We start from the raw sequence: 27,963 nt of genomic DNA, 5'->3' as shown, positions 1-27,963 counted from the left end.
GCGGAGCACAACAAAAACGCCTAGCGTCCGCTTTGACCTTCATGTTGCGTTATTACCAAGAAGTAGATCAGCTTTTTGATCGCATGGACACCGGGAACGAAACATGGGTGTCCTAGGTAATGCAAATATCAAGCAACAGTCCATGCACTGGCGACATAGCAGTTCGCCCATCATGATCAAATTCAAACAAATACCAGGCTATCCAATACTAATTAAAAATTATATAGGAAATCACGACGAAAAAATATAGGAGGTTTCGTGAAGCTGTGAAAAAAGGAACATTTAAATTATCCAACAGAAATAAAAAAAATCACATGGAAATTACACAAAGTTAACTATCGGCTTGGAACATGACGCAGAAAGAAATAGCCTTCTACATCCAATATTGACTGGACAAGAGCATAGTCCTCTTGTCGAGCCGCAGACATACTGAACCAATGAAATACATCCACACAAAAATCTTCAATACCCACGACAATGATTTTACTCCATCATGAAACGCATTAGAAACTGTGTGCAAAGTACAAGAATCAATATCCAGAAGCTTTGGTAACCCTTGATCTTGGCACCAATCATTTGACATTCGCAGAAGAGACACGTTTACATTAGATCCATCACTTTCCAGCATGAGGAACTTGCCATGAGGCAGTTTAGATGTGTTAATAGTTTTCGCAATAGCTTGAAAAAGATCTGAAGATGTAGCGTGCCCCAAAAATGCACTGTCCAGGTAATGAGTAACAACGCAATCGAAGAAGAAAAATATCGAATGTGAATATCAAACTGTTTATCAGTTGCTGCGTCTGTTGTTTCATCTACAGCAAGACTGAAGAAGCTACCAGAAGTTTTAACATCGTGCAACAATTTTTTCATGTAAATAGGGGCCAAGTCCACGCGATATTGAGTATGACAACTTAGTTTTATGATGCTGAAAATCCTTATTTTCACAAATGGAAGTAGCAATGCCACAAAAAGATTCAAGATGGCGTCAAGCTCGAAGTCGATGCAAAGTGGTGCTCTTATTGTTTATCTTTTTCTCGTGGTTTTGTGTAGTGTTTATGTGCGTGCTCTACTGTCTTCATGTAGTAACGGTGCTGTGACTTTCCCAAATGAAGCATTGCCAATGAAACATGGACTGAAGTGTAGTGGAAGATCATTTCATTTTATTGCTGCTGCCTTCATACCAAGAGGACCGCCATGTGCTCTCTCTGGTACTGCTAACAGTGACGGAGGAACTACCAGTGATTTTGTGACAAGGTATGAGTCAAAAGCAAAAAAACAGTGCCTCATTCTCGTTTGTTTTCTCCTCCTTTGTGGTGATATTCACGTAAACCCTGGCCCACCCTGTCCACATTACACTAATGCTTTCAATATATATTATCAAAATGTTCGTAGCATTAAAAACAAATTACTTGAGTGCTCATTGAACCTAGGTGAGATAAGGGAACTGGATTGTTTCGCAGTGACCGAATCGTGGCTGAATGAATCAGTGAACGACAGTGAAATTAGCTTTTCTAATAATTTCACCATTTATCGTAAAGACCGCATAACTCGTGGAGGTGGAGTGATGATTTGTGTAAATAATAAGTGGAAGAGCAAGAGGAGACTGGATCTTGAACGGGATTGTGAACTTATATGGGTGGAAGTATTTATTCCAAAGCGTCGTTCTGTGTTTATTGGATGCTTCTATAGGCCGCACAAGAACACCCCCCAGCACATCTTAGAAGCTTGCCATGACTCACTGTTACATGCGTTGTCACACGGTGACGTCATCCTATTGGGTGATTTCAACCTTTCCATCACGTGGCAGGACAGCAAGCATGGAGTCGCTAAAGATGGAAACGACAGTTATTTCATGGACAATTTTATTCATGGACTTGGTCTAGGTCAACATAATATGCATAATACCCGCAATAATAGCAATCTTGACTACATTCTTTCTAACTTAGAACCTCGTTGTGTTGTCCCATGCAGAAATCTTTTTCCTTCAGATCACGATTCCTTGGATGTTTCTTTCGATTTCCTCCCCTCCACTACTACAAACCAGGCCCTCAAAAGTAGGTCACAACTTCTATGGAAGAAAGCCCCCTGGGGTGACATCTGCCGGGCTATTGAACTGTTTCCTTGGTGTTTGTTAGAGGTAGGAACTGTTGACAACGCTGTGGACTTATTTACATCCGTTGTCCACTCAGCCATAAAGGACTTTGTGCCGGTGAAAGCATCAAAATCGAACAGGTTTCCGGTCTGGTACGACAATGAACTTCGTGACCTTCTTAAAACCAAAAAGCTTGCCTGGACTCTATGGAAATCACATCCGAGTGACTACACATATAAAAACTTTGCTAGAATTAGAAGTCTTGCCAAGAAGGTACAGCGACGTAAATATTTTGAATACATGGACTCAATTGGTGATTTTACTGTTAGTAACCCTAAAGTCTTTTGGTCTGTAATTAAATCTAGAACAAAATCTCCGGGCATACCGGCAACAATTCAAGATGAAAATACTGAAGCGAGTGATGATCAAAGACCAGACCTCTTCAATAACTACTTCTGCAAAACATTTACTTCCCTTTCCTCTACAACCCATCTCCCCCCTCTCCACCCCATCTGTTCGGACACCTTATCCATTCTCTCTACCACCCCGGGCGAAGTTCTGGCTCTCTTGCTATCGTTATCTCCACATAGATCACTTGGACCTGATAAAATTAGTCCTCTCTTTCTCAACAAAACTGCTTCAGTTATTGCGGTTCCTCTATCTATCTTATTCAATAGATGCTTCAAGGAAGGGTATTATCCCACCAGTTGGAAACTGGCTCACGTGACCCCAATATATAAATCAGGACTTAAGGATCATGTATCCTCCTATAGGCCAATATCTCTTCTTTCTGTAATATCAATTATCTGCGAAAAAATAATTAAAGATAGGCTACTTAAATTCACCTCACCTTACATCCATAGTTCTCAGCACGGCTTTCTACCGAAAAGCTCAAGTCTCTCAAACTTAAGTACTCTTCTTTCCTGTGCAGTCAAATGTATGAATAACAATACTCAATTAGATGTTATCTACTTTGATCTCTCGAAGGCCTTTGATTCTGTCAGTCACATTCATCTTCTTCATAAACTCTCCAATAGATTTAATGTACATGGCAAATTTCTCTCTCTAATCACAAGCTACTTGAAGGACCGTAAACAGAGAGTTGTTCTTTCAGGGGCGACTTCTAACCCCCAACCCGTGATCTCAGGGGTGCCTCAGGGGAGTGTGCTTGGGCCTCTACTGTTTGTCCTGTATATGGATGATCTCTACACGCACTTATCAGCTCAACCTAGTGGCCTTCTGCTTTTTGCTGACGATTGTAAGTTATACAGAGAAATATCGTGTCTCCATGACACAATTGCCCTACAGGAAGACATAAATTACCTTACAGGCTGGTGTGAAATGTGGCACTTGAAACTCAACAGTAAGAAATGTGACAGTATTACTATTACTTTGAAAAAGTCTCCTGTTCCCTCCACATACCATATCAACGATTCCCCTATCACACATTCTGCTAGTCATAACGATCTTGGTGTCATCTTTGATTCAAAACTCACCTTCTCTGACCACATCTCCTCAATACTAAAGAATTCAATGCGCATGTTGGGACTTCTTTATCGATTCACCGAACTACGCACTGTTTCTTCATTAGCAACTTTTTATAAGACTTTAATAGCGCCCAAGATCGAATACTGCTCTCCCATATGGGCCATGGCAGCACCTACACATCTCTCCAGACTTGATTCTGTTCTCAATTTCTTCATTGCTATAGTCCGATTTCGTGTTCCTGCACTTCGAATATTATCTAAGAAGGAGCTCTTGCGACATCTTAATATTCAGACTCCTGAAGTACGCAGAAATATCTCTGACCTGAAATATCTACATAAAATAGTTAATGGAACCTTAAGATCGGAAATATTACTTCAGGAACTATCCTTACGTGTCCCTTCCCGCATCACTCGGATACCCACCTATTCCATCTTGCCCGTCCTAGGTTAGCTGTTATACAGAGGTCTCTTTTTTACAGAATACCAAACAGTTATAATCAAGTAACAACTGATGTGGACATTTTTTCGAGCTACCCAGTGTTTGAAAGAGCAATTAAACGAGCTTTGACGGAATAGTTTTACTTTTACACTCTTTTTTTTCTATGTTGTTGTTATTGTTGTCATGTTTTCTTTTCTTTCTTTTGTTAGCATGTCCCTGTGTAAAATGGCAAAGTTATGCTGTATCTGGGAAATTGTTCAATAAATAAATAAAATAAATAAATAAAAATATAGGAGGTTTTGTTAAAATATAAGAAATATAGGACTTTATACGAAGAGACACAAATATATAGAAAAATACGAAATATAGGAGCATTGGAAAGAATGAAATACTGATTGGTCAAAAAGTGTTGAGCATGATATTCTGGGACCGACAGAGTGCTCCCTCATTGAATTCTTACCCCGGCGAAATATTTCTTTAACACGGTCATACAACTAGTACCACATTACGACTAACACATACATTGAAAAGTAAGTTAGTACTAGCATAATTAACTCCACAGTAATAAAATAATTTCGTCTTCCATTTTACAGTTCATCTGAATTTAACTTCCTGTATGAGCCTCGTATTTGAAAGTATATCAAGAATTTTACAATTTATCTTAAGGGAAATAAAAATAATGGGGGATACCAACTTTTAAATTCGACTGCATCAGCAGCATGTGTTATACAGGAAGAAAGAATAAGAGAAAAATAGAAGTTCACCTTGATTGAGAGCGCTTCAGCAGCTTTGGGTTGAAACGTCGACTCGCTACTTTCAGTTAATTTAAATTTTTCTACTTTTGGAGCTTTTCCTTTCCTCTGCTTTCGCCGTTTCTTCACCCGTTGTTTCTCCTGGAAAGAACAAACTCTAATTAATAAATATTCCAAACTCACCTCGTAGTTTTCAGAAATACAATTCAGTTTTATGAATACTAAATATGAAACTTCACGTAGCAAACCAGAATAAAAACTTTCAATATTTCCCAACTCAAAGAACACTAAAGTGGAAAGATAAGCTGAAACATTAACTCAATTAACTGGTTTGTAAAAGTTTTCTCGGGTGGTTTCGGTCGCTTATGCTGTAGTCTTGTTCACCTGGTTGTCACACACACTTCCATATATACATTCTGCACTTTTAGTGCAAGTGTTCCACGTTAGAATCAGACCTCTTGCTAAAAATAAATAAATACAAGTGAGTTGCGTTTCTCAGTACGAAACATACAATAAACTTCCAAATTGTGGCAAATTGGTTGCAATATTTTAAAATAAACCAAGTTAAAACATCATCTCGTTTAAACCATTTTTTTAAATTAAAAAAACTATCTAAATCAGCCAATTTGAGATGTAATATTATGAAATGTCTTGAGAGCTACCATTAAAGAAAAATATGTATCAACTTCTGTCAATACCATATAAAATTACGAAAATTTTGATTAAGATTTAGGATATTTAGATTTCTGGGCTTTCAGCATCTATGGTCATTTAGCCCGTCACGAATGAGGGATGACGTCCCTCGGCGAGTACACAATCCGGGGAAAGGGAAAGGAAGCGGCCTGGGACCTATAAGTTAGGTACCAGCCCGGCATTTGCCTGGTGTGAATGAGGAAAACCCATGAAAACCTCATTCAGAATGGCAGACCTGAAAAAGCTTTTTACACTTTTCCGACCGAGTGTCCACCGGGTATAATTTTCAATTACGCTGTTTAAAAATATAAGTATACTGGTATAGTACTATATGATGGGACCACAAAAAATGAGAAATTTGCTTTTAAAAGGGACAAAAGTGAGGTAGTCACGGAATATTCTAATTAGTAAAAGTGGTTCCTACTGGAAAAAAAATTTGAAGAAAGAAATACCGACAATTCTAGCAAGTCGGTTGTAGGTATTCTTCAAGCCCGTTCTTTTCTCATTGAAGATCTTTGGACGCTACATAACACTCAATTTACTTTGTTGAAAGTCAAACCATTAGACGTACACTTGAACGTCTTATCTCCGTGACCATGCCTAGGATCGATGCGAAACCTTATACCTCTGACTTGACTTACCCCTGAGATCTTATTGAAAAGTTTGACACTTGGCTTCTTGCCTCCTCGAGGAAAATATTTTTCTCCAGAAACTTTCATCTTGCGTTATACCTGCAATAATAATAATAATAATCTCTAATTACTTATCGAGCGTATGAAACATTGAAAATTTCAAATTATTCAATAATATTTCTCTAATAAATTTTCTTTCAATACTTCGAGTGTTATACTCGGGTCATTCTCACGGACACACAGGATTGAAAAAAAAAAATCATTTTTGTTGATTTCTTTTTATTTAAATCACAAGTACTTGATTTATAGAAAAGCGGTAAATTTAAATGTTCACTTTCGTTATTTTCTTTTTGATCATTACGGACGTTTCCGAGGGTTCTTTTTTTAGTTAGACTGAAACGCAAAATTGGGAGTTTCCCGATATTTATGGTGTTTTCTGATAGGTGTTTCTCATACGTGACAATTAGTCAGGAGCACTAAATCATTGCAATTGTTCTCCCAACTTGCAAGAGTGGGTGGTCACCCTGATCTCGGGCCGAAAAATCTTAATGACTGGACGAAAGAAAGACAACGTATGGTTTTCTTTTATCCGAATTCCAACTGCAAGCGAGAAAGGATTTCATGCAAAATGCAAGGCATGCGCCTCAGAAATGCAAAGTCTTGTGATCTGGCTGAAGAAACATTTAGAAATGTGCAAAACAGAAGAACCAGTGGAAGATCCTAGGGGTGAAGAGACACAAAAATTGGCCAACTTTGTTTAATATATGTGAAGAACTTTGATCGAAAATAGACAAAACGATACAAAAGAAAGTGAAAAATGTGAATATTAAAAGAAATTTAGAACATATGGACCAAATGCTCCAACCGATCTCTGTTGCATTGGACAGAATTCAAAGCAATGAGACAACACACCGACTAAGTTCTATAAAGTGTAACACCCATTGAATGGTGGAAATCACAAAGTATGCTTGACATGGAATTATGAAGCCAATTACGAAGATGTTTACAGCTTCTGCTTCATCTGCAGGAATTTAAAGATTTTTTTCTTCTTTTGGTTTTGTACAGTCTACAATACGAAATCGTTTAGGCACTGATAAAGCCTCTAAATTAGTTTTTCTTTCTCAGCAACTTACTCAGTAATGAATTTAAATATGTTCGTGTAGAAAAATTTGCATTGCACTGCACAGTGAGTATATAGCCTTTTTTAAAGTTTTTTCCCTTATAAAATGAATAACTCTTTACACACTTTTATTTTTACTATATCATAATGAATATCAGTATCTTTTTATATAATGTTAATCAGTGTCTTTTTATATAATGTCATGTGTTCATATTTCTTGTACGCACTTACATTTACCTATAGAAGAGGAATAATCATTAGATGTATTGTATAGGTAAAATTTTGTTATACATCAGTACCTTTCACTCAAAAACTGTAAATGTATTCAAGGTAAGCTTGTATATCAACATATATATATGAAAATCTGTCTGGGTCCTCATACACGTGTCCTGAATATTTCGTAAGATGAGGCATGCTAAAACACAAATTAGATGCACCCTCCGTCATATTAAAGTTTGTATTGCTATTTCCTTCTGACTTATATGTCTACTTGTTTCCGGCATAAGATCGCAATCAGGAAAGGAAAAAAAAAAAAAAAGAGCAAAAAAGAAAAGAAAAGGAAGGAGAGATAGTGAAACTAAGATGAATTTTGATACTGACCTCCTGATAGTTAGTTTTGTGCCTGATAAAAAGTTAATAAAACGAGTGCTTCGTACAAAACCCCCAAGCCTATCACCATAAAATGTTTTATAGGTAGATAAAACCGGTCCGGTAAATAATGGTCCGGGCGTGTCTTTTCCCCTTCACCAATTTTATTATAAATTCCTAAATACAATGTCTTCGACTTACAAAGAGCAATTAATAGTGTCTCCTTCTTCTAATTGACCATATGAAGGAGTTTGGTGTTTTGCAGAGTGCTCCTTCCGCTCATGGCAGTGCATCCAGAACACTTGATTGAGGGGAGTTTTAGGTGAGATTTATGGGTAACTCCCTCAAGCCCACGGCAACCTCGCGAGGTTTTAGTGTTGTTGGGATCCCTAGTCCAGTGCGACATAGGGTTTAGGAAAGGTGTACCCTTAGTCCAGTGCGACATAGGGTTTAGGAAAGGTGTACCCTTAGTCCAGTGCGACATAGGGTTCAGGAAAGGTATACCCTTAGTCCAGTGCGACCTCTGAGCAGGTAATGGTTAGTCTATCAGTGGTCAGACTGATACCAGGATCCTCCGTGGTCCCTCTTTTATTTGTCCTCTTCGGGTGGTTCGTCCTCCTTCTGATCCTTTCCTTTCGTGTTGTCCGTCTCGTTTCGGTTTGCTTCATGTCTTCCTCTTTAGTGTATCGTCTGCTTTTGTAAATAACGGCACGTGTCGTTATACATGTGCTTGTGTTGTGATGTGGAGATCCTTACAATACATATGTTTTTATGTTATACATACATAAATAAATTATTTTAAATTATCTACACTATGACCAACATAATATAACACTATGTAAGATGGTTTAGTAGTTTAGCACAGGGCATAGACACTGCCATAAACGAACAGCTTTTAGTTTCTAATCAAGAATGCCATTTCTTAAAAATATATTTTTCAATTTTGCAGTTATGGTAAGAAAAAAGGTCTGTGGCGTATATTGCCGAACATGGAATGTACAATTCTGAATTGAAAATAGTGAATATTGAGTTCTAAATTCTTCATTGTCATTGGCAATGAATTCTACAATGTCAAAATTCTTGGCCCAAGAATTTTAATCTTAAAATAAAATAAAATAAAAGTTTACACTTGCATCCTACCTGGTATAATCTTAAAATATATGAGCTGTGAACTAGTAGACAGAACAGCAATGGTGAGGTTGACTACATGTTAATTTTAGATTCCTTATATGGTATCGTCTGATAACTATCTACTCATAAGCAAGCAAACACGATTAATTCGTCACATTATTCAAAAAATGATATGAAATCTTTAAGTCCCACGGTTATGCCGGCTAGACTAAAGGAGACGGTGATGATGAGTAATGAATGAAATGGTGGAATGAAGAAAGTGGGAGGAAACGGAAGAACCCCGAGAAAACCAACGAGCACGCTGTTTGTGCACCACGAAGTTCACACGGCACGAGCTGGGATCGAACCAGGGACCCCATGCACCAAAGATGAACTTTCTCCACTGAGCCACCACGCCCCCTCACATTATTTAATGATCAATAATATGCCATTCCAAGAAATACGGTACTCTGATCTTAATAGCTCAGTATGTTTCTTACTTGAATCATAAATTAACTTTCATCACTACATATAAAAATGTAAAAGTAATCTATTACGAACATTCCTGCTTCTATTTATCCTATTAACTGGCATCATTGCCGCTACACACTACGGATTAAGATACGAATTTTAGATTTAAATTCGATGAGAATTGCAGAATGCTCAAAAGTATTACATTTTATTTCAATTTAAAGAAAAATACATTTGATTTAAATCATTGATTTTTTATAAAAATAATCATGCAATCTAAATCCCGATTTAAGTCACTTTGATTTAAATCAAACAACCATGCGCACACACAATGGCTTAAGCCTTTTTTCACAATAAGCTCTTCACTTTTCTTCTTCTAAACAATGAATATTCAAGGATATTACGGAAATTTCACTGGTAGTTACAGTCACGTGTCGTTCACAATATATTATACTCTATTTTTATTATTGTACAATATACAACAATATTTATATGTATGCCCTAATATTAGTGCATTAACCTGACGACTACTACTACCTTTTTTTTTATATATTACACGTTTTTTGAGCAAATGAATTCCTCTTAACACGTTCGCTGCTGAGAACGCCAATCGGCGTCCAGTACTGAATTTTGCATATGCGCCGGACGCCTCTCGGCGCTTGTCCCTGCAGCTGATTCACTTTCCCGCCAGCGCTAGTGCAGGTATTGGCGGGAAAGTGAATCAGCTGCAGGGACAAGCGCCGAGAGGCGTCCGGCGCATATGCAAAATTCAGTACTGGACGCCGATTGGCGTTCTCAGCAACGAACGTGTTAATCCAGACCATAGTCCTAATCACCACTCAACAGATAATTTATCTGAATTGTTCATAATGTAGCCAAATCACATTATCGTATTTTTTTATTATTATTATTCACATCCAAACCACAAATTTTAATTTTATTCAGAACCTAAGTATATCTAACATATATACTTATAATAAGGTATTCAAGTTAATTTATGTTTTCATTAATACAATTGGTAATGATACCGTTTCAATCACTATAAACAATGCCTATATCGGTGTTTATGTTTGGACTATGTAAATATGCTTCAAATACATTTCTTTTGATGCTAGCTAGTATGGTGAAGAACTTTCAAACCCTGCACCGAGTGTTTAGTTACTTGAAAGTGTTTTGATAAACCTGAGATAACTCCTTTGTTCTCTCGAGAATCCCTTATGAGTTCTTCTAGCTTAGTGCTAATGTTTCTTTCAGTCAAGTAGTTTCACCAAACTAATTACATAATTAAAAAATAAATAAGTAACATCTTTCTTCCTATATACGTAATATCACATGTACAAAAATCTTATTAAATGCCTTATAAAGCACTTTTCTCTATCTATGTAAATGCCCCTGAGGATAAGTATCCGGGTGGAATACTGAACAATTGTTAAAAGAACACTAGTAGGTAAATAAGTTTGAAATAAGATAAAGTAATCTGATTAATTGCATTATTGGCGAAGGGTACCACAACACTACAGGGACACACTCTGCTTCACTTGTGCAGAAATTTTGGGATTCCATTAAAACCTAGAAGAGTAAATTGCTGATCAAAGATGCCCATATTCTTCAAAACAACACTCCAGCTCTCAACTCACATGTTGCGCACACAGAAGCACGACCCTGCGGGAATGAAATCTCGCTTCCTGACGTTTGTTCACCTGATTTTCTAGAAGGGAAAGCATTTCCAAGACGATGAACCGCTGATTTCTGAGGTCAAACCATTGCTTCTGGAGCAATCTGCGGACTTGTACAAACAAAGTCTCTACAAGTGCATAAAGAGGTTAAAAGAAGAAAAAATATATATATGAACTTTGGAGATTGTTACGTAGAGGACTAATGTATGTTACACATTTCGTTTATCTCAGTCAACGGTAAGTTGGTCAGGTGAAATTTTCAATGAACCCTCCCTCCAACACGTCTTTTATGGAACAACAATGTTTTTCTTTAAATGCACCGAAAATGGGATGGGACCGTTTGTAGAGCGTTCGGAGTCTTTTGGTTTGAGGCAACATCAGAACGAGATATTTTATTTACAATACTGTTAATAGACTGATTTCGTCATAAATGGAGAAAATAAAGAATTTTATCGCAGACCAATTCCTCTATGGATGCGAAATCAATCACATAGAAGAACGGAAAATAACATTACTTCGTAAACTATAGAACTGACAGGATATGGAATAAAATAAAATCGATTATTTCTCTCAACTATCATTTAATATAAAATTCAACCAACAGAGGTGTTTCGTAATGTAGATATTGAGTTATATAAGCTCAACAGCAGTTGTCACACATTCCATGCTCACATTTCATCTGATTGTGTTCATTTCTACGTAAATTTTGTATTTCGGTGGCCCCATCTGGAGCAGTTAGTCCGTTTTTACACTGTACTTTTTATGGCATATTCCTGGACGCATTTACAAGCAAAACGCTGAAGTCCTGCTGCAGAAAATGTGCATCAACGAATTTGTGAGAAACACTTTTTAAGGTAGTGACAATGAATTTCTGAAGTGAAGCAGAGTAGTGTTTGATCTTATGAGAAGTATGGTAATTATGCATACATGTCATATACCGGTACATAAAAAATAGAGTGCAGATTTACTGTACGCATTCACAGATTTGTGAAATTTATTAGCAAATTCGTAATAATATTTTAAAAGACTAGTGTGTAAATAATCTGATGTTGTGTTCTTACCTGCGAAATGAATATCTACGTAAAAGTAAATTAATGAAAAAAAAAAAAACTATTATCCACGAATTCGCCCATAAGGTAGCTAGTAACCACATTATACAAAACAAAGTGGAATATTTTGCGTCAATATGCTAACTCATGGCGTGCAACAATAGAAAAGTGCGAGAGTTAAGGGATCAACATAATTGTGACATTTACATTACTAATGTGTTACGTTACTCTGAAAGACAAATATGCCTGCAATGAAAACAAAAAATGAAATGAAATATTTTAAGTTTTACGCCCGACGGTTATGCCGGTAAGGTTAAGGAAGAAGTGATGATGAGAAATGAATGAAATAGTGAAATGAAGAAACTGGGAGGAAACGGAAGAATCCCGAGAAAACCCACCCACACGGTTTTTGTCCACCACAATACTCACTGGAAAGCAATGAAAACATATCGAGATATTATCTATAATGTCTTTAGTAACCTACAAATACATAACTAAACACATAAGGTAATTAATTTTATGCCATATAATGTTTAGCGCTATTCCCGCTGTGTATATTCACCTTCACTGACGCGCCTGCTCACTACGGACGCAGGGGTAGCATTCGTGGTTTTCAGTGGCCACCTAGCACAACATAGTTCTTATTGTGTATGTACACTGAAGCCATCCTAAGAGAATCTGTTCAGAGGAATGCAAGTCCACACCCCAAAAATGACTGGTAAGGATACAAAAAAAAGTCTATTTATTCGAAGGGGTAAACTTTACAAGTAACACGCTTCAGCTGCACTTTAGAGTACATAAGTAGGGTCGCTTTAAAAGGGTACAGTAGAGTAGGGTAGGGTAGAGTAGAGTATGAGGGGTAGGAACGGGTTAACTTATTGTTAGGGACGTTTTGATCCATTTTGAGAATATTGATAGAGTGTAATTTCTCGTTTTTGAGTGAGTATACCCACTGTTAAGTTATCCCATAGTTTTTTCAACAATAGTCTTATGCAAAGCCTAACCCTATTTGCAAATCTTGGAAAACTTATACTTTATCTGAATAGCATCACTAATTCTCATATTACAGCTATATCACTTGAGAGAATATTAAACCGCCCTACTGAACAAATCAGATATAGTCAAGATTGCCATATATTTTCTGTGGTTATAGTTAAGGAGCCGTACTTCCCATTTAGGGAGGGACGAGAAACGCCATACTTTCAGGCATTATTCATTGACTATCTAGGATGTTAAAAAGTAGGTAATAGACTGAGTTCTTGCCCTTGTACTTAGGGTGTTTAGGTAGTGCAACAGTAAAATGTATCCTTGTGCACGGGAGATGAGAAGTAGCTGTTCTTAACTATTACCTTTTCTGTCTATGCCACGAAAAAAAAAATAGTTACTTTTTTTTCACCACGTTAAAAAAAAATAGAAAATTACATCTTAGACTAAAGAGGCCGGAATTTTATAAACATAAATACTGTCCTCTTGACGTAAATATACAATTTATCCAAAAATAATAATAATTCTATTAGTTTAATGACAGAAATAACAAGGTGAAAAATAATGTCTTACCCTATTAACTATTCCTAGTTCCTACCAATTGTAATTGAAAAATTTTCCTTGCACTAGCATATGGCCACAATTTGTAATTTACGTTCACCTTCACCTTCACCCTCACCCAAAGTATCCTTTCAGTGCTGCCAGTCACTAGTTTGAAATTTCAGTATCCCGAAAATGAAAAGAGGTAGCCTACATACCTTTAGCCATTCCTTAGCGCCAACGCAACGCAATATTTGCAGCGCAGTCCCAGTTTAGACATAGGCCTACGTATTTACATTCATGATATATTCACTTCTTTCATTAGGAATTTCATTCTTGCTACCTGTTTCTTCAAGGAGGAGTGGCATTAATGAGTACAGATTCACTTTAGTAGAGCATATCTGTTATGGATATAAATACAGCGTGGTGATTTGTCACATACAAATGAGAGTGCAGTGCTAGGCAGTGATGAATTCAGATCGTAGCCCGGAGGGGAATTTCTCCCTCCAAGAAAATTCATTACCCCCGGAGAAACTCTCAAAATTTCAATCACAAATGTAGAAATTACTTCACCCAAAATCCCCTCGTCCAAGGAGTTCACATTTCCCCCGGGTGAAAAAGTCTGAATTCTACACTTGTGCTAGGTAGTCACTAAAAACAAGAATTATATCTAATCGTCAGGGCAGCACAGCACGGGGCGCGTCGGTAGAGAGCAGTCGCGCATCATCGATTGTGGATATACGCATAAATGAGGAGAGTGAGAACAACATATTGCATGGAAACACATACGTTGCAAGTGACATCTTTTTGCGACACTTCTATGGTCAGGTAACATTCATAAATCCTAAATGGCACAAGACCTAAAAATATAGGCACTAGTTCTGAATTTTAGGTCTTGTGCCTTTCAGGACTACTGTCGCGAAATGATTTTTAGGTCTTGTGCAGTTTAGGACTAGCGCCGTTTAGGACTTGTGCCATTTAGGGCAAGTGCCGCGAAATTATTTTTAGATCTTGTGTCGTTTAGGTCTTGTACCTTTTTAATTCATCTGCTTTAGTTCTGAAATTTGCCACCACCACACGAAATTGCGACGATGCAGTAACTAGTTGGCAATAATGTTACGAACGTAGCTAATTCCAACGATAACAGATATATTTGCACTACTAAAATTATTATTATCATTATCTGTTCTGCAGTTATACATGAATTACATTATATAACCTATTTCATTCTAAGAATTAATTATATAATTAGTTAAGAAACTCGTTTCTTTCAAGTGGAGAGACGAGAATCCCATAACAAATTTCTAAAAAAGAATTCAATAAAAATGTTTAAACAGCACATTTTACCACACTTTTCTGAAACCAAGAAAGCATTCAGAATTGCAATACATATACTCTGTGGAGTGTTAAGAATAGGACAAAAGTCCACTAACTTTCCAAAGGTAGGACAAAAGCCCACCGAAGTTCGTTTAATTAGGGCAAAAGTCCACTAGATCAGTGGTTCTCAAACTTTTCGATAACGCAGACTCCCTGTTCATTCGGAAAGTGATCTGCGGACCCCCTTGCAATGCTATCTGAAATTCACATGGAATTTAGAAAAAAACATAGTAATTAGAATTGCCATTGACAAGAAAGAGATCAAGAAAACTAATTCAATAAAGTAATTTATTCTAAAACCAAGATAATTTATTCTAGATGATTGTTTCCTACTGAACGGAATTTTTAATTGAAAATATAGTAACTTTGAAGATTGAAAATCATTTTACAAAAAAAAAAAAAAAAAAAAAAAAAACGCTTAATAAACAATGTTCTCAAATGTGGAGACTCTAATGTGAGGAATGAAACTCTTTGTATTTTTCCATAATTGCATTGAAATCTCCAATAACTTTTGCCTCCATCAATCTTACATCCGATTCCACATTAAGATGATTTCGCTTTAAGGTTTTAATACTGCAAAGAGCAGAAAAGGTCTGCTTACATAAGTGGTAAGGAAACGCATCAAATGTTGCAATGCCTTTTTAGATAACTCTTCATACTCACAGTGCACACGCTAGGGGTGTTCCGGATTCCGGAATACTTCGGAATGAAAATCTTAATTCCGGAATCGGAATTAAAAATTTAGTTATTCCGAAATCTCGGAATTCCGTAATTTCGGAATCTCGGAATTCCGTAATTTCGGAATCTCGGAATTCCGTAATTTCGGAATCTCGGAATTCCGTAATTTCGGAATCTCGGAATTCCGTAATTTCGGAATCTCGGAATTCTGTAATTTCGGAATCTCGGAATTCCGTAATCTCGGAATTTCGGAATCCAGGAAGTTCATCTCTAAATTCCGGAATTTCGGAATTCCGAAAGTTCACCTCGAAATATCGGAATTCAGGAATCTCGGAATTCCGGAACTTTAGTCAGAAATTTCGGAATTTCCAAAACTCGGAATTCCGGAATCTCGAAACTTCAGCTAGAAATTTATGAATTCCAGAATATGAGGACTTCGGTTCAGCACTGCTGAATCTTTGAAATTCGAAATTCACAATAACGGTACATCGATCCAGCATATCGGAATCTCGGAATGCTGAAATGTCAGCATCTGAAATCTTCAAGTAACATGATTATGAGATAGACATCAACACTCAGACAATGTAATGATGAAACTTACTCTATTTTGCTCATTGTTAGTGGCGGCAATACTCCGTCTTTCTGCAGAACGAAAAGAGCTGAGCAGAAGGACTCATTGAACAAAGTGTAAAGACTTCATTTACTGGTTCTTGTCTTGTTCTAATGTTCTATCCAAGGGCAGGCTCTAACATTTATACATCGTTGCTAGCTGGGTCACTAGTGCAATACGGATAGAGTATCGACCAGTTTCTTCCCTGCGTGGCTTCAAAATGACATATAGAAAATGAAAAACTTAGAAACAGGGTGAAGCCATAGATTGCGAGTTTCGTATTCATTACCTATATATTTACTTGCACACTTGAGCCGATATTCACCCTCGTACTCCTTAATGTTTAGAAGCCCGGTTCTGGATACGTAGCTGAAATGCTCGTTCTGCGCACGAAGAGATTTTAGATTTTAGAAAGGCATACGACTCGGTTAGGAGAGAAATATTATACAACGTTCTTACAGAACTTGGAATACCGAGAAAGCTAATTAGATTAATTAAGATATGTTTAAATGAATCCCAAAGTAAAGTCCGGGTAGGAAAATTTTTGTCCACGAGCTTTCACGTCGAAAATGGTCTGAAACAAGGAGATGCGTTGTCGCCATTATTATTTAACTTTGCTCTGGAATACGCTATAAGGAAAATCCAAGATAGCAACCAGGGCCTACAGTTGAACGGTATTCACCAGGTTATGGCTTATGCTGATGATGTAAATTTAATAGAGGATGATAAGAGAACAATAGAAAGAAATGCAGAGATCTTATTAAACGCTTACAGGGACATGGATTTAGAAGTAAATGCAGAGAAAACTAAATACATGGAAGTGTGTCGGGACCGGAATATGGAAAATTGTGGATGCGTTAAAATATTAAATAACACTTTTGATAAAGTGGATAGTTTCAAATATCTAGGATCAATATTAACGGAGGAAAATCATATTCACGAAGACATTAAATGTCGACTAAAAGCAGGGAATTCGTGTTACTATTCGGCGCAAAATCTGTTGTCCTCGCGAATTCTGTAGAGGAATTTGAAGCTTAAAATATATAAATCGATAATCATCCCTGTTGTTCTGTATGGTTGCGAAACATGGTCGCTTACACTGAGGGAAGAACATAGACTGAAAGTATTTGAGAACAATATCGTGAGACGAATATTCGGACCCAAGAGGAATGGGAATGGGGAATGGTGGAAACTTCATAACGAAGAACTACATAATTTATATGGTTTACCCAACATTGTTAGGGTCGTCAAGTCTAGGAGGCTTAGGTGGGCGTGTCATGTAGAATGGAAGAAAGTAGAAACGCTTTCAAAGTCTTGACAGGAAGACCAATCGGAAAACGACCATTAGGGAGACCTAGGCGCAGATGGGAGGACAATATTAAGATGGATCTCGCAGAGATTGGAATACAAAGTAGAAACTGGATGCAGTTAGCTAAGGATAGAAGTCAGTGGAGAGCTTTTGTGAACGCGGCATTGAACCTCCGGGTTCCATAGGCCATAGAGTTAGTTAGTTTAGCCATATGTGTACCAAGTTTGGTTGAAATTGCTTCAGGTGTTCCAGAATTATGCTGGAACAAACGTACATCCATTTTTATAAGACAAAGCATCTAGCTCTTCTCCCTCATAGTTTTCTTAGTTTTTATTTTCTTGTATTAGGAAAACAACTTTTCAACGAAAACATGTGGTTCGAAGCTCACATACGTAGTCGGTCCGGTAACTAGCTGATAGCAAATAGTTTTTCATAACGTAGGTTTTGCATAATGCTATACCATAATTATGTAATTTTTGTAGATAGCATGGCACAAAAATTAATTCAATTATACCATGATACCTTTTTTAATACACAAAATGAAAACTTTCCTTTTTGTCAAATGTATTTTGCGTTAATATAAAGAAGAAATAAAAATATGATAGATCTGAACTACGGAAGATTGGAAATACAATGTAATATATATTTGTAATAACTGTATTTAATATTTGTAAAAGCAGTGGAAAAATATACAATCAATCTAGCTTTCAACATAAAGTAATAATGAAATGCCATATCAATAGAATGTTAATCCTCTCAAATTTCTTTAATTTAAATTAAACCTATAATTTTAGTTTCTACCGTAATTTTTTCTGTCAGAGCTTTATATAATAGCGGATTCTTACTCTTATAAGTTAGGCTACCTGTTCATAAGATCGATAAAATAAACAAACAAAAAATACCTTATTATGTTTAAAGATGTTGGTTAATGCAATATAAATTTCATATAAATTTTCATAGATTAGAATATACATTATTACAATTAATTTACAAGAACTAAAAAAATACACATTACCTCAAATCCAATACTATCATTGTACAACATTTTAATAGAACAACCTTTATTTCGTCGGACTCTGATGTATAAAATCAGTTCTTCGATCCCGACTCGTGAGAGGATAGTTATGTTCGCGAAAATTTTCAAAAGAATAAATGTTTTAAAAATTAGAAATAATATCCTATATATTTGATGGATGCCATTAAACCTGATTGTATCTGTAAATTATTTCTACTACAAAATGTTACTTTTGAAAATTCGTTTATCCTTTCATAGCGTTTTCAGTCTGGTTAGTTTTACTAGGACATATGTAAAAGGCAGAATGGAAATGTACATTAACTACAAATTAAAATAAAAAGTACTTATCATGATGAAACATAAGGAAATGTTATACAAATAACATACTAACAATATATATTACGCATATTTAATACGTAACACTAGAAAACTAAGAAAATGTTATGCTGTACAAACATTTTAAATACGAAATATTATGAAACTTAAGAAATATATTAATTGAAATATTATATTGAAATAATGTATTAACATTATGAAATCAAAGGGAATGTTATTTGAATAATATACAGATACATCTATGCAGTGATAATGACACTGGTAACTATGCCCTTCTCAATAGCTTAAATTTACCGTACCTTTGAAAATAAGAAAAAGCAGATACAGAGACCGACAGAAGTATTGGAATAATATAATTAATACTTTATTTACATTGTATGCATTATAAACAACATACATCATATTTGCTTAGTAGTGTTGAAATTGTAAACGTGTAAACGTTACCATTATGTGTCTCCGAAACTATATTTAAAATATCATAATGCATGTATTTAGCACACAATATATAGAGTCTACTATATTTCTCCTGCGGTCTCACTTATAGGACGACATAACGTCTCCAAACGAGTAGACAGGTGACTGGATGCATGTTTTATGCCCCCACCACACAGTCGTTGATTTCATACTGTGCCTCGCAACAGCAGCTCGCAATTGTAGTGTAAAGCTAAGCATTCACAAGTGGCATGGGGTGTAAAGGTAAGGAGACAACAGTCGAAGAGAGAAATGTTATAATTAATCTGTACAAGCAACACAAACCCCTCTCCGAAATTGATAGTACAGTCAACAGAAGCAAAATCATGGTGTTCTCCATCATTCAGCGCTTCAAACAGACTAATAGTGTTGTGAATAAGCCGAGATACGCCGCTCCTTCTAAACTTACTACTAGAGACAGGAGCCAAACAAGCAGAATCCGGCATCTGAGATTAGAGGAAGCCTTGAACAATATTCTGGTACTGTGATGCACACAGGAACAGTTGGACTGGTTTTACATAGTGCCGGTTACAATGCCAGTTTTCCTACGAGGAAACCGTATGTCAATTGTGTGAATCAGAAAAAGAGTCTAAAATTTGTTAACCTGTATAGGGGAAGCCAACATAATTCTGGGATCATGTTCTCTGGTCGGATAAAAACAAATTCTGCTTATACAAGGGTGATGGACGTGTTACAGTGTGAAGGCTATCAAATACAGCTAAGAACATGGTAGATACAGTGAAACATGGAGGCAACAGTGTGATGGTATGGGGATGTATGTCTTCATCAGGCGTTGGGGAACTGGTGCTTATAGATGGAATCATGGAAAAGTTTGAATTCAAGAGAATTCTTGAAAACAATCTTAAGAGGAATGCACAGAAGCTAGAACTGGGAAATGGTTATTACTTCCATCACGACAATGATCCAAAGTATACTGCGGAAATTATGAGGCTTTGGATGGTGTATAACACTCCTCACACTTTGAAGATACCGACCAAATCACCAGATTTAAATCCTACAGAGAATATCTGGAACGAGCTCGAAGATCGTGTTAGGAAACCTCACATTAGAAGTAAGGACCATCTGAAAGAACTTCTTCAGAGTGGAGAAATATGAACTCTGCAGCCAGCACAAAAAAGTACAGTCATGTTAAAAAATTATCGTAGTAATCCATAGAAAGGGGAACATAACTAATTACTAGCTGTTCTCTGTTGAATGCTGATATCCAGATGTAAACAAACTATTTTCATCCTTTCTGGTAGTGGAAATAAGTATCCGATGCTTTTCATGAGTTTATATATTTAGTAGAAGACTCAAATTTATTTTGTAGCAGTTGTAATTTTGTCTACTTTCTTTGCATACCTATAGAAATGATAAATCTAGTAAACATGTTTATGTTAGAATAATTATGTTGGACTCTGTACTTCGTGTTGATTTATGAATCCCCTGTTAACTAAGCCAGAGATGTGAAACAATGAGAAAATTTAGCTTATATTCAATAGTATTTTAAAATGTTTTTGGGACAATAGCTTTGTTCATGGACAGAAATATTAACTGCCCAGCATGCTCATCGGTAAGATTATTTGTGTACACAAATATTTTCTCGCTAATTTTGTTAATCTTGAAAGATGGTGGGAATGATTATTCCACCAAAGTAGTGGCTCTTCCTCCCAATCTGCATCCCTAAGGCTTAGGTACAGGTTCAATTATTCTATGTGACTGCCTTCTTTATCCTGTCACCAAATGTCCTTCGTTTTAGGCAACTGTCTAATCTTTTAGTACCAACATTCCCTCGATTATCTTTTCTAGGATTTCCTGCTGGAATAAGTCTCAACTTATACAGTACTCTACCTTTTGTTATCTCAATATTTTTACCCAAATTATCTTCTTTAAACCTGAGATCTAAGAAAGCACAAATTTTCTACAGAATTCTGCTTCTTTCATCCTTCTCGAATCGCGATTTCAGAAGAGACAAAATTTCCATTTTCATGCTTCTTTCATCTTCTTTGAGGCTGCTTCTAAGATCTGTTCACTATCTCCCTCTTCAGTCAAAAAGTCATAGAATGAAAGATGTGTTTCCTGCGTACTTGCTTCATCTTGTTATGATATATCGTCTATCAGTTGAGATTCTTCGACTTGAAAATCTGTTGAAATTTGTTCATATGATGGCCATATGTCCGACGCTGTAACAGATGTTTCTGCTGACATACTGTCACAGAGCATTTGTAAGGACGATAATAGTTAATAATTCTAATTAATAATCATAGTTAATAATTCTGTTTCTTCGTTCTGAAGGATAAGATTTTTATATATTGTTTGAGACAGAACTTTTGCTATTTCTTCTTCGCGTGTTACAACTACCAGCATCAAAAGGAAAGTAAACAATCATATTGTTGGCGTGCATGACGGAAGTATTTTACGCAGAAGGCCTAATGCATCTTACTCTTCTTGCAGCGCATGTCTCGTTTTCCTGCTTTGACTCATAATTTGTCTGTTTCCGAAGGTCCCTGTAGCTCAAGGGCTTTGTTTACTCTAATATTCAAAGTATGACCGAAACAACTCAAATGTTGGAAATCGCTCCAGTCAACAATGGCCTTTACAATATTGGCACTACTGTTGTTACATAACGAACATTTTCAGTTGGTATTTCCCACATATCTATACTAAAATATAAAGCCTCTCACAGATTTGATTTCGGAAAATCGGAATTCCGGAACTTCATCGCAAATATCGGAAGTTCGGAATTCCGGAATCTCGAAACAAGATCTGAAATTTCGGAAGATCGGAATTCCGGAATCCAGAACACGATACTAAATTTCGGAATCTCGGAATTCCGGAATTTTCAGAATCTCGGAATTCCGGAATTTTCGGAATCTCGGAATTTCGAAATTCCGGAATTCCGAGATTCTGAAAATTCCGGAATTCCAAGATTCCGAAAATTCCGAAATTCCGAGATTCCGAAAAGCGGAATTCCGAAAAATTCCGGAATTATCGACATTCCGAATTCCGGAATTGAAATCTCAATTCCGAACACCCCTAGCACACGCAACCAAAAGCTACAAAGTTCATTTTCTTTGAAATCATTTTTCCATGAAATATCATAGGATAATTCCAATTGCTGTTCTTGTTCTGTGTTAGAGAAATCCAAAATTTGTATGTAATGGCTTTCTACATTAGTGAAAGGATTTTCAATCCAAGCATTACCAGGTTGTGGGGCAGGGAGATATTCTCGATAACTTGCAGCGAATGCTTTCAAGTGTCCTACAACTGTTTTGTGTATTTCAGCGGAGAGTTTCTCGCCTGAAGAATCAATGAAATCCTTCAGCACTGGAAATGATGAATAATTATTGTTTTGTACTCGTTCTGCCCACAGCTACAGTTTCATAATCTTAAAAATACTTCTTGCATAACAGTTGTGAGTTCCACCTTATTACAACACATTTCAATTTTTAGTCGTCGCGGACTAAAAGCAGGGAATTCGTGTTACTATTTGGTTCAAAATCTCTTGTCGTCGCGAATTCTGTCGAGAAATTTGAAGCTTAAAATATACAAAACGGTAATCATGCATGTTGTTTTGTATGGCTGCGAAACACGGCCACTTACTCTAAGGGAAGAACATAGACTGAAAGTATTTGAGAACAAGATCCTGAGACGAATATTCGGACCCAAGAGGAACGGGAATGGGGAATGGCGGAAACTTCATAACGAGGAACTACATAATTTATATGGTTTACCCAACATTGTTAGGGTCGTCAAGTCTAGGAGGCTCAGGTGGGCGCGTCATGTAGCTAGAATGGAAGAAAGTAGAAACGCTTTCAAAGTCTTGACAGGAAGACCAATCGGAAAACGACCATTAGGAAAACCTAGGCGCAGATGGGAGGACAATATTAAGATGGATCTCGCAGAGATTGGAATACAAAGTAGAAACTGGATGTAGTTAGCTAAGGATAGAAGTCAGTGAGCTTTTGTGAACGCGGCATTAAACCTCCAGGTTCCATAGGCCATATAGTTAGTTAGTTAGTTAGTTAGTTAGTTAGTTAGTCGTCGCGGACCTCACTTTGAGAGTCACTGCATTAGATACTTCACAAGTGAACATTAAATACCGACTATATACATTAAAAACGCAGACAGTTACTATATTTCGCAGTGTGTTTCGATAGAGTTGATATGTATAAGCAAGAAAAATCAACAAATAACGCTAAATAACTAACGTAATACGCAACACAGTACGTTTGAACAAATCAATACATACTCATTTAGGGATGCAGCCTGGAAACTTTTCCAGGGGAGCAGGCATTTTCATATTAAAAGTAAACCAAACGTATATTACCAAATTACGAAAGCTTCAATAAGACAAATAAATATATACATATAAGACACGTACATATATTATTATTATTATTATTATTATTATTATTATTATTATTATTATTATTATTATTATTATTATTATTATTATTATTATTATATTTGTTGCCTTTTGAAACCTGGGTCTTGACAGTGCGTGAATTTAAAACTACAGCTTGTGGGAAATGTACGAATACGAAATCGGAAACTGTTCATGAAAGTCAATTTGTTTGACTGTCTTCATCTTCTGTACTCTTATATGAAAGAGTTAAGATAAGTTACTTTCTGGGTATACTACTACAAGTAGTCATGAAATTTTAATTTTAAAAAAATCATTTTTTTACGAAAGCAGGATATAAGAAAGATTTTTTGGAAATACGTATCGTTAAAAGGGTCGGGTAAGATTTTTTTAAAAGGGTAGCGTATCTCGCAAATCTCTGAACCTAGTAAAATGAAACTTGGCATATTTATAAACTTTCCACTGTAAAACAAACAAACAAACAAAAACTGAAAATTCAAAACATAAAAGGGAAAGAACAAAGCAGGGGCGGATCCAGGACCGACTTCTGGGGGGGCGGTGGGTTGTCATACTGCAACTTTTAAGGGCTCCAAACTTTAGGATGGGTTTTATTTATATATATAAAATACGAAAATTTCCTCTTCTTGGGGGACAATCGCCCCGATCGCCCCCCCCCTGGATCCGCCCCTGGAACAAAGTGTGCACTTTCATTAATGTTCGGATTCCCCATTACTTATTTAGAAAATATTTATAAAGTAAAGAACGATTTGCTTAAGATTGATGCGTGAAACTCCGTATTTCAACTTTTAACTAAAAGTAATAAAATATATGTTTCAGCGTCTTGAAAATTACCAATTTTAAAAGGGAAGGAGGTTCAATTTCTATAATATTAAAATTTCCCACTGCTTATGAGATTTGGGCAGAAAATTCCTTTTCATTAGGTCTGGGTAAGTCCAGTTAAACAAATGAGAGTACAAAGTGGATGATTAATTAGTTCTTTTAATTATTTTAACACGTTGACGTAGTTTAATTTTTAAAAAATGTTTTTTTTTTTTTTACATTCTATTATAAACATTATTAATTTGCTGTAATTATTAAACATAGACTAACCCTCACTTGGGGGGAGGCAAGAGTTTGTTTTGGGTGCTAAGCCATCATTTGCGGTCCGTGGCATAACCTTTGATTTTAACTTCACGTAGAGTAAAGGCTCAGGTCTCAAAAATGTATCATATCTGAAATATATTATTATTATTATTATTATTATTATTATTAAATTATTATTATTATTATTATGTTAATTATTATTATTATTACGTAAATCAGCTTGGCCAACTAAACCACTCTTTGTGAAACTAGCAAGTGTGCTAATTTTTATGTTTCAGCTCAAGTTTTCCAAAAGTTATTTAATTTTGAGCACTTTTGTTTCGTTTTTTTCACTGTGCGTCAGCCCTGTCTACAAACTTGTATTACTGTTTGCTACACGAACTGTTTGCTTATTACGAAATTAGCGGGACCTATTGCATATGTCTCATAAATTTACGGACATAAACACTAAATACTGAAAAGGAGATAAGGAAACAAAGATGGAAGTGCATTCCAGTAGAGCGCCTAACGCTACTTTACAGCAGTATTACACACTACATAGCACTCGCACGAATAATCGCTTTTACGCATACCCACAATCGCTTCGCGTCTCCTCTCTATGGACGCAGCCCTGCTCTCTCGCGCACAGCCATTAGTTTAACCTTGCCCTGAATGTGAGTAGATAGAATTCTTGTTTTTAATTACCTAGCACAGGTTGGTGCATGTTTTTAACGAATAATCGTTCTAGTGGCATACTAGTTTGCACGCATATTATAAATCTGTACGCATTATTTGGGCACACGTCAAGAAAGTGACACTCTAGAATGGGTTTTCAAGTTTTCCAACGAGCGCGCGTACCACTAAAGCATATTAAATAAAAATATCACTATAAGTAGTACGTATTACCGTACCAAATGTGGCTGGCGTACTATAAGTGGTACGAGTACCATAGCACCAGGGATGAATTCAGGGGGTAGCCCGGGGGGAATTTCCCCCCCGAAGAAAATTCATTCCCCCCGGAGAAACCCAAAATTTCCGTCACCAAATGTAGAAATTACTTCACCCAATTATTTGCTTTTCTTTCCGTGCACGATCAGACGAAATCCGATCTCTAAATATAATAAATGACGCAGACCCATTCTATATAAATATTAAACATGTCCCGCCTTATGCAGAATCGTTTTGACGTAAGACTAGCGTCATACTAAAGGCTTGACTACTGCAGCAAACATATGTTAGTAGGACTCTTTAGTATAGCACTAATCACACTTCAGAACGTCTCTGCATAAGTCTCGTAACATCTAAGATAGAATACCAAATAGTCAATAAAACCTGTATTTCTTAACGCTATGACCGAGTTTGGCAGAACATGAAATTGTCAACTGCTGAAGAAAAGTTTGTATTTTAGTAGGTACTATACTCTCGCCTTATATTATATATTAATAGGTAGCACTAGCACAGATTGACATAGGAAAGGAAAGATAGGGAAGAGCTTTCGATCATTCCATATGATCTCTGATGTCAGCAGACTTCAGTTCTTAAAAATGTACAGTTCCTGCATTATTTGAAATAGAGCGCCTAAATCCCATTTCTCGCACCGGAAGTAACAGACGTAAATGTGTTTTACGATTGTCAAAGTAAATACACCTTTCTTTAACGAAAAATAAGTCTGTTGAAGGGTGAGATTCAGAGAGTGTCATTTAGAGGGATCAGGGAGGAACAGTTATCCCCTGTTAATGGGTTAGATATTTATATAGAATTTATCAATATGATAGTAGTATATAAGTGAAAGATTGCTATTGAAGGTGACGAAGATCCTGCTGTGCCGTGCCATGGGGAAGGGGCAAGCGGGGCAACGACCCCGGGCGCCGAAGAAAGGGACGCAAAATTCGGGAGGGAAATAGAAAGAAAAGAAGGAAAGAAAAAGAAAGAGAGGAATGAAACACGTGTACACATGTGGGCATGTTCACATATATAAAATGAAAGGAAAATAGTAATAAAATGTGCTCAAAATCAAGGAAAAGCAGGGTTTACTTTTTAAAATTTTCTCAACTTTCGCGGCTTGTCTGTCGACCTCACTCATATATACGGGAATGCCGTCGTATACTCTCGCGCCAAGCGCTAATTTTCCACGACACGGCACTAATCCTACTGAAGATTTCGTAAACTAAACTATTGATGTGTATGCAATGAAGAAACCAAGGCTAATATGCTTGATTTAGAATCAGAAGTGAGAAAGAATAATAACTTTTTGTGAAGATATTCCTATGTATGTTTCTTTTAGGACAAAAAATATTTGAGTTAATTTAATCTTTTTAAAATTTTCTACATTAGTGACAAACAGTAACTACTGAATATAGGAAATAATAACAAAAATAGCTACTGTAAACAACAGTAAAAGTTTAGTCTAAAATATTTTTGCCAGTCTTTTTTTAATGTTTTAGATAAAATTAAAGAATTGTTTTTTTAAATTATAATCTCACATTGAATATTTATCAACAATTAGTCTCAATATTAGGTAAAATGTGCATGTGAATGGAGTTGTTAAATATTCTGCTTTCTTGCAAAAATACAGACCCCCCCGAGGAGTTCACATTCCCTCCCGGGTGAAAATGTCTGAATTCAACACTGCATAGCACAGTGGTCCAAAAGGCATGATTGTGTGAGCGAAATTGAAATCATGGTGTATGTTGTTCCTATGTGGAAAACATGGTACTATAACATAAACCCAACAAAAAAATTCGTAAATTATGTCCGAGAACCAGGTCCGCAGCCACGGGGGAGGTACGGGGCACGTGGCCTCATATAGGCGAAATGAATAGAAAAAATATAAATAGATATATATGTATCTAAGAAGTTTGGACTTACTTACTTTACCTTAATCACTCTCACTACTGTGAGAACTGTCTGCAGAGAGGTGTGTATCCATTACGTCCACAGAACTGGAACTACATGCATCTGTACTTTTCTGCTGTGTAGGTGAAATTAGTAGCTGAAGAAAATCAGAAGAAAGTGTAGCAAGCTTCTTATGGGGTAGCTTCCGAAGAGTGGAAATAACAGGATCTGATGTTAAGAGCAACCGATG

The 27,963-nt window shown here is 36.4% G+C and overlaps 1 protein-coding gene across 1 annotated transcript in view; it reads right to left on the bottom strand.

Moving 5' to 3' along the window:
• Nucleotides 1–13,810, bottom strand: part of LOC145666926 (protein RRP5 homolog) — a 78,194-nt gene extending 64,384 nt beyond the window's left edge. The window contains exons 1-3 of the mRNA XM_081734527.1: nucleotides 13,667–13,810; nucleotides 6,105–6,194; nucleotides 4,783–4,911 (exon numbers count right to left, since the gene is read on the bottom strand). Coding sequence (XP_081590653.1) covers nucleotides 4,783–4,911; nucleotides 6,105–6,182 — 207 coding nt within the window. The 5' untranslated portion in view covers nucleotides 6,183–6,194; nucleotides 13,667–13,810. The remainder of the gene's footprint in view (nucleotides 1–4,782; nucleotides 4,912–6,104; nucleotides 6,195–13,666) is intronic.
• Nucleotides 13,811–27,963: the final 14,153 nt, after the last annotated feature.

The sequence above is a fragment of the Thermobia domestica genome, chromosome 12, assembly GCF_964235325.1.
Source record: "Thermobia domestica chromosome 12, izTheDome1.hap1.1, whole genome shotgun sequence".
Classification (NCBI taxonomy): domain Eukaryota; kingdom Metazoa; phylum Arthropoda; class Insecta; order Zygentoma; family Lepismatidae; genus Thermobia; species Thermobia domestica.
This window is presented reverse-complemented; position numbering and strand designations above follow the sequence as displayed.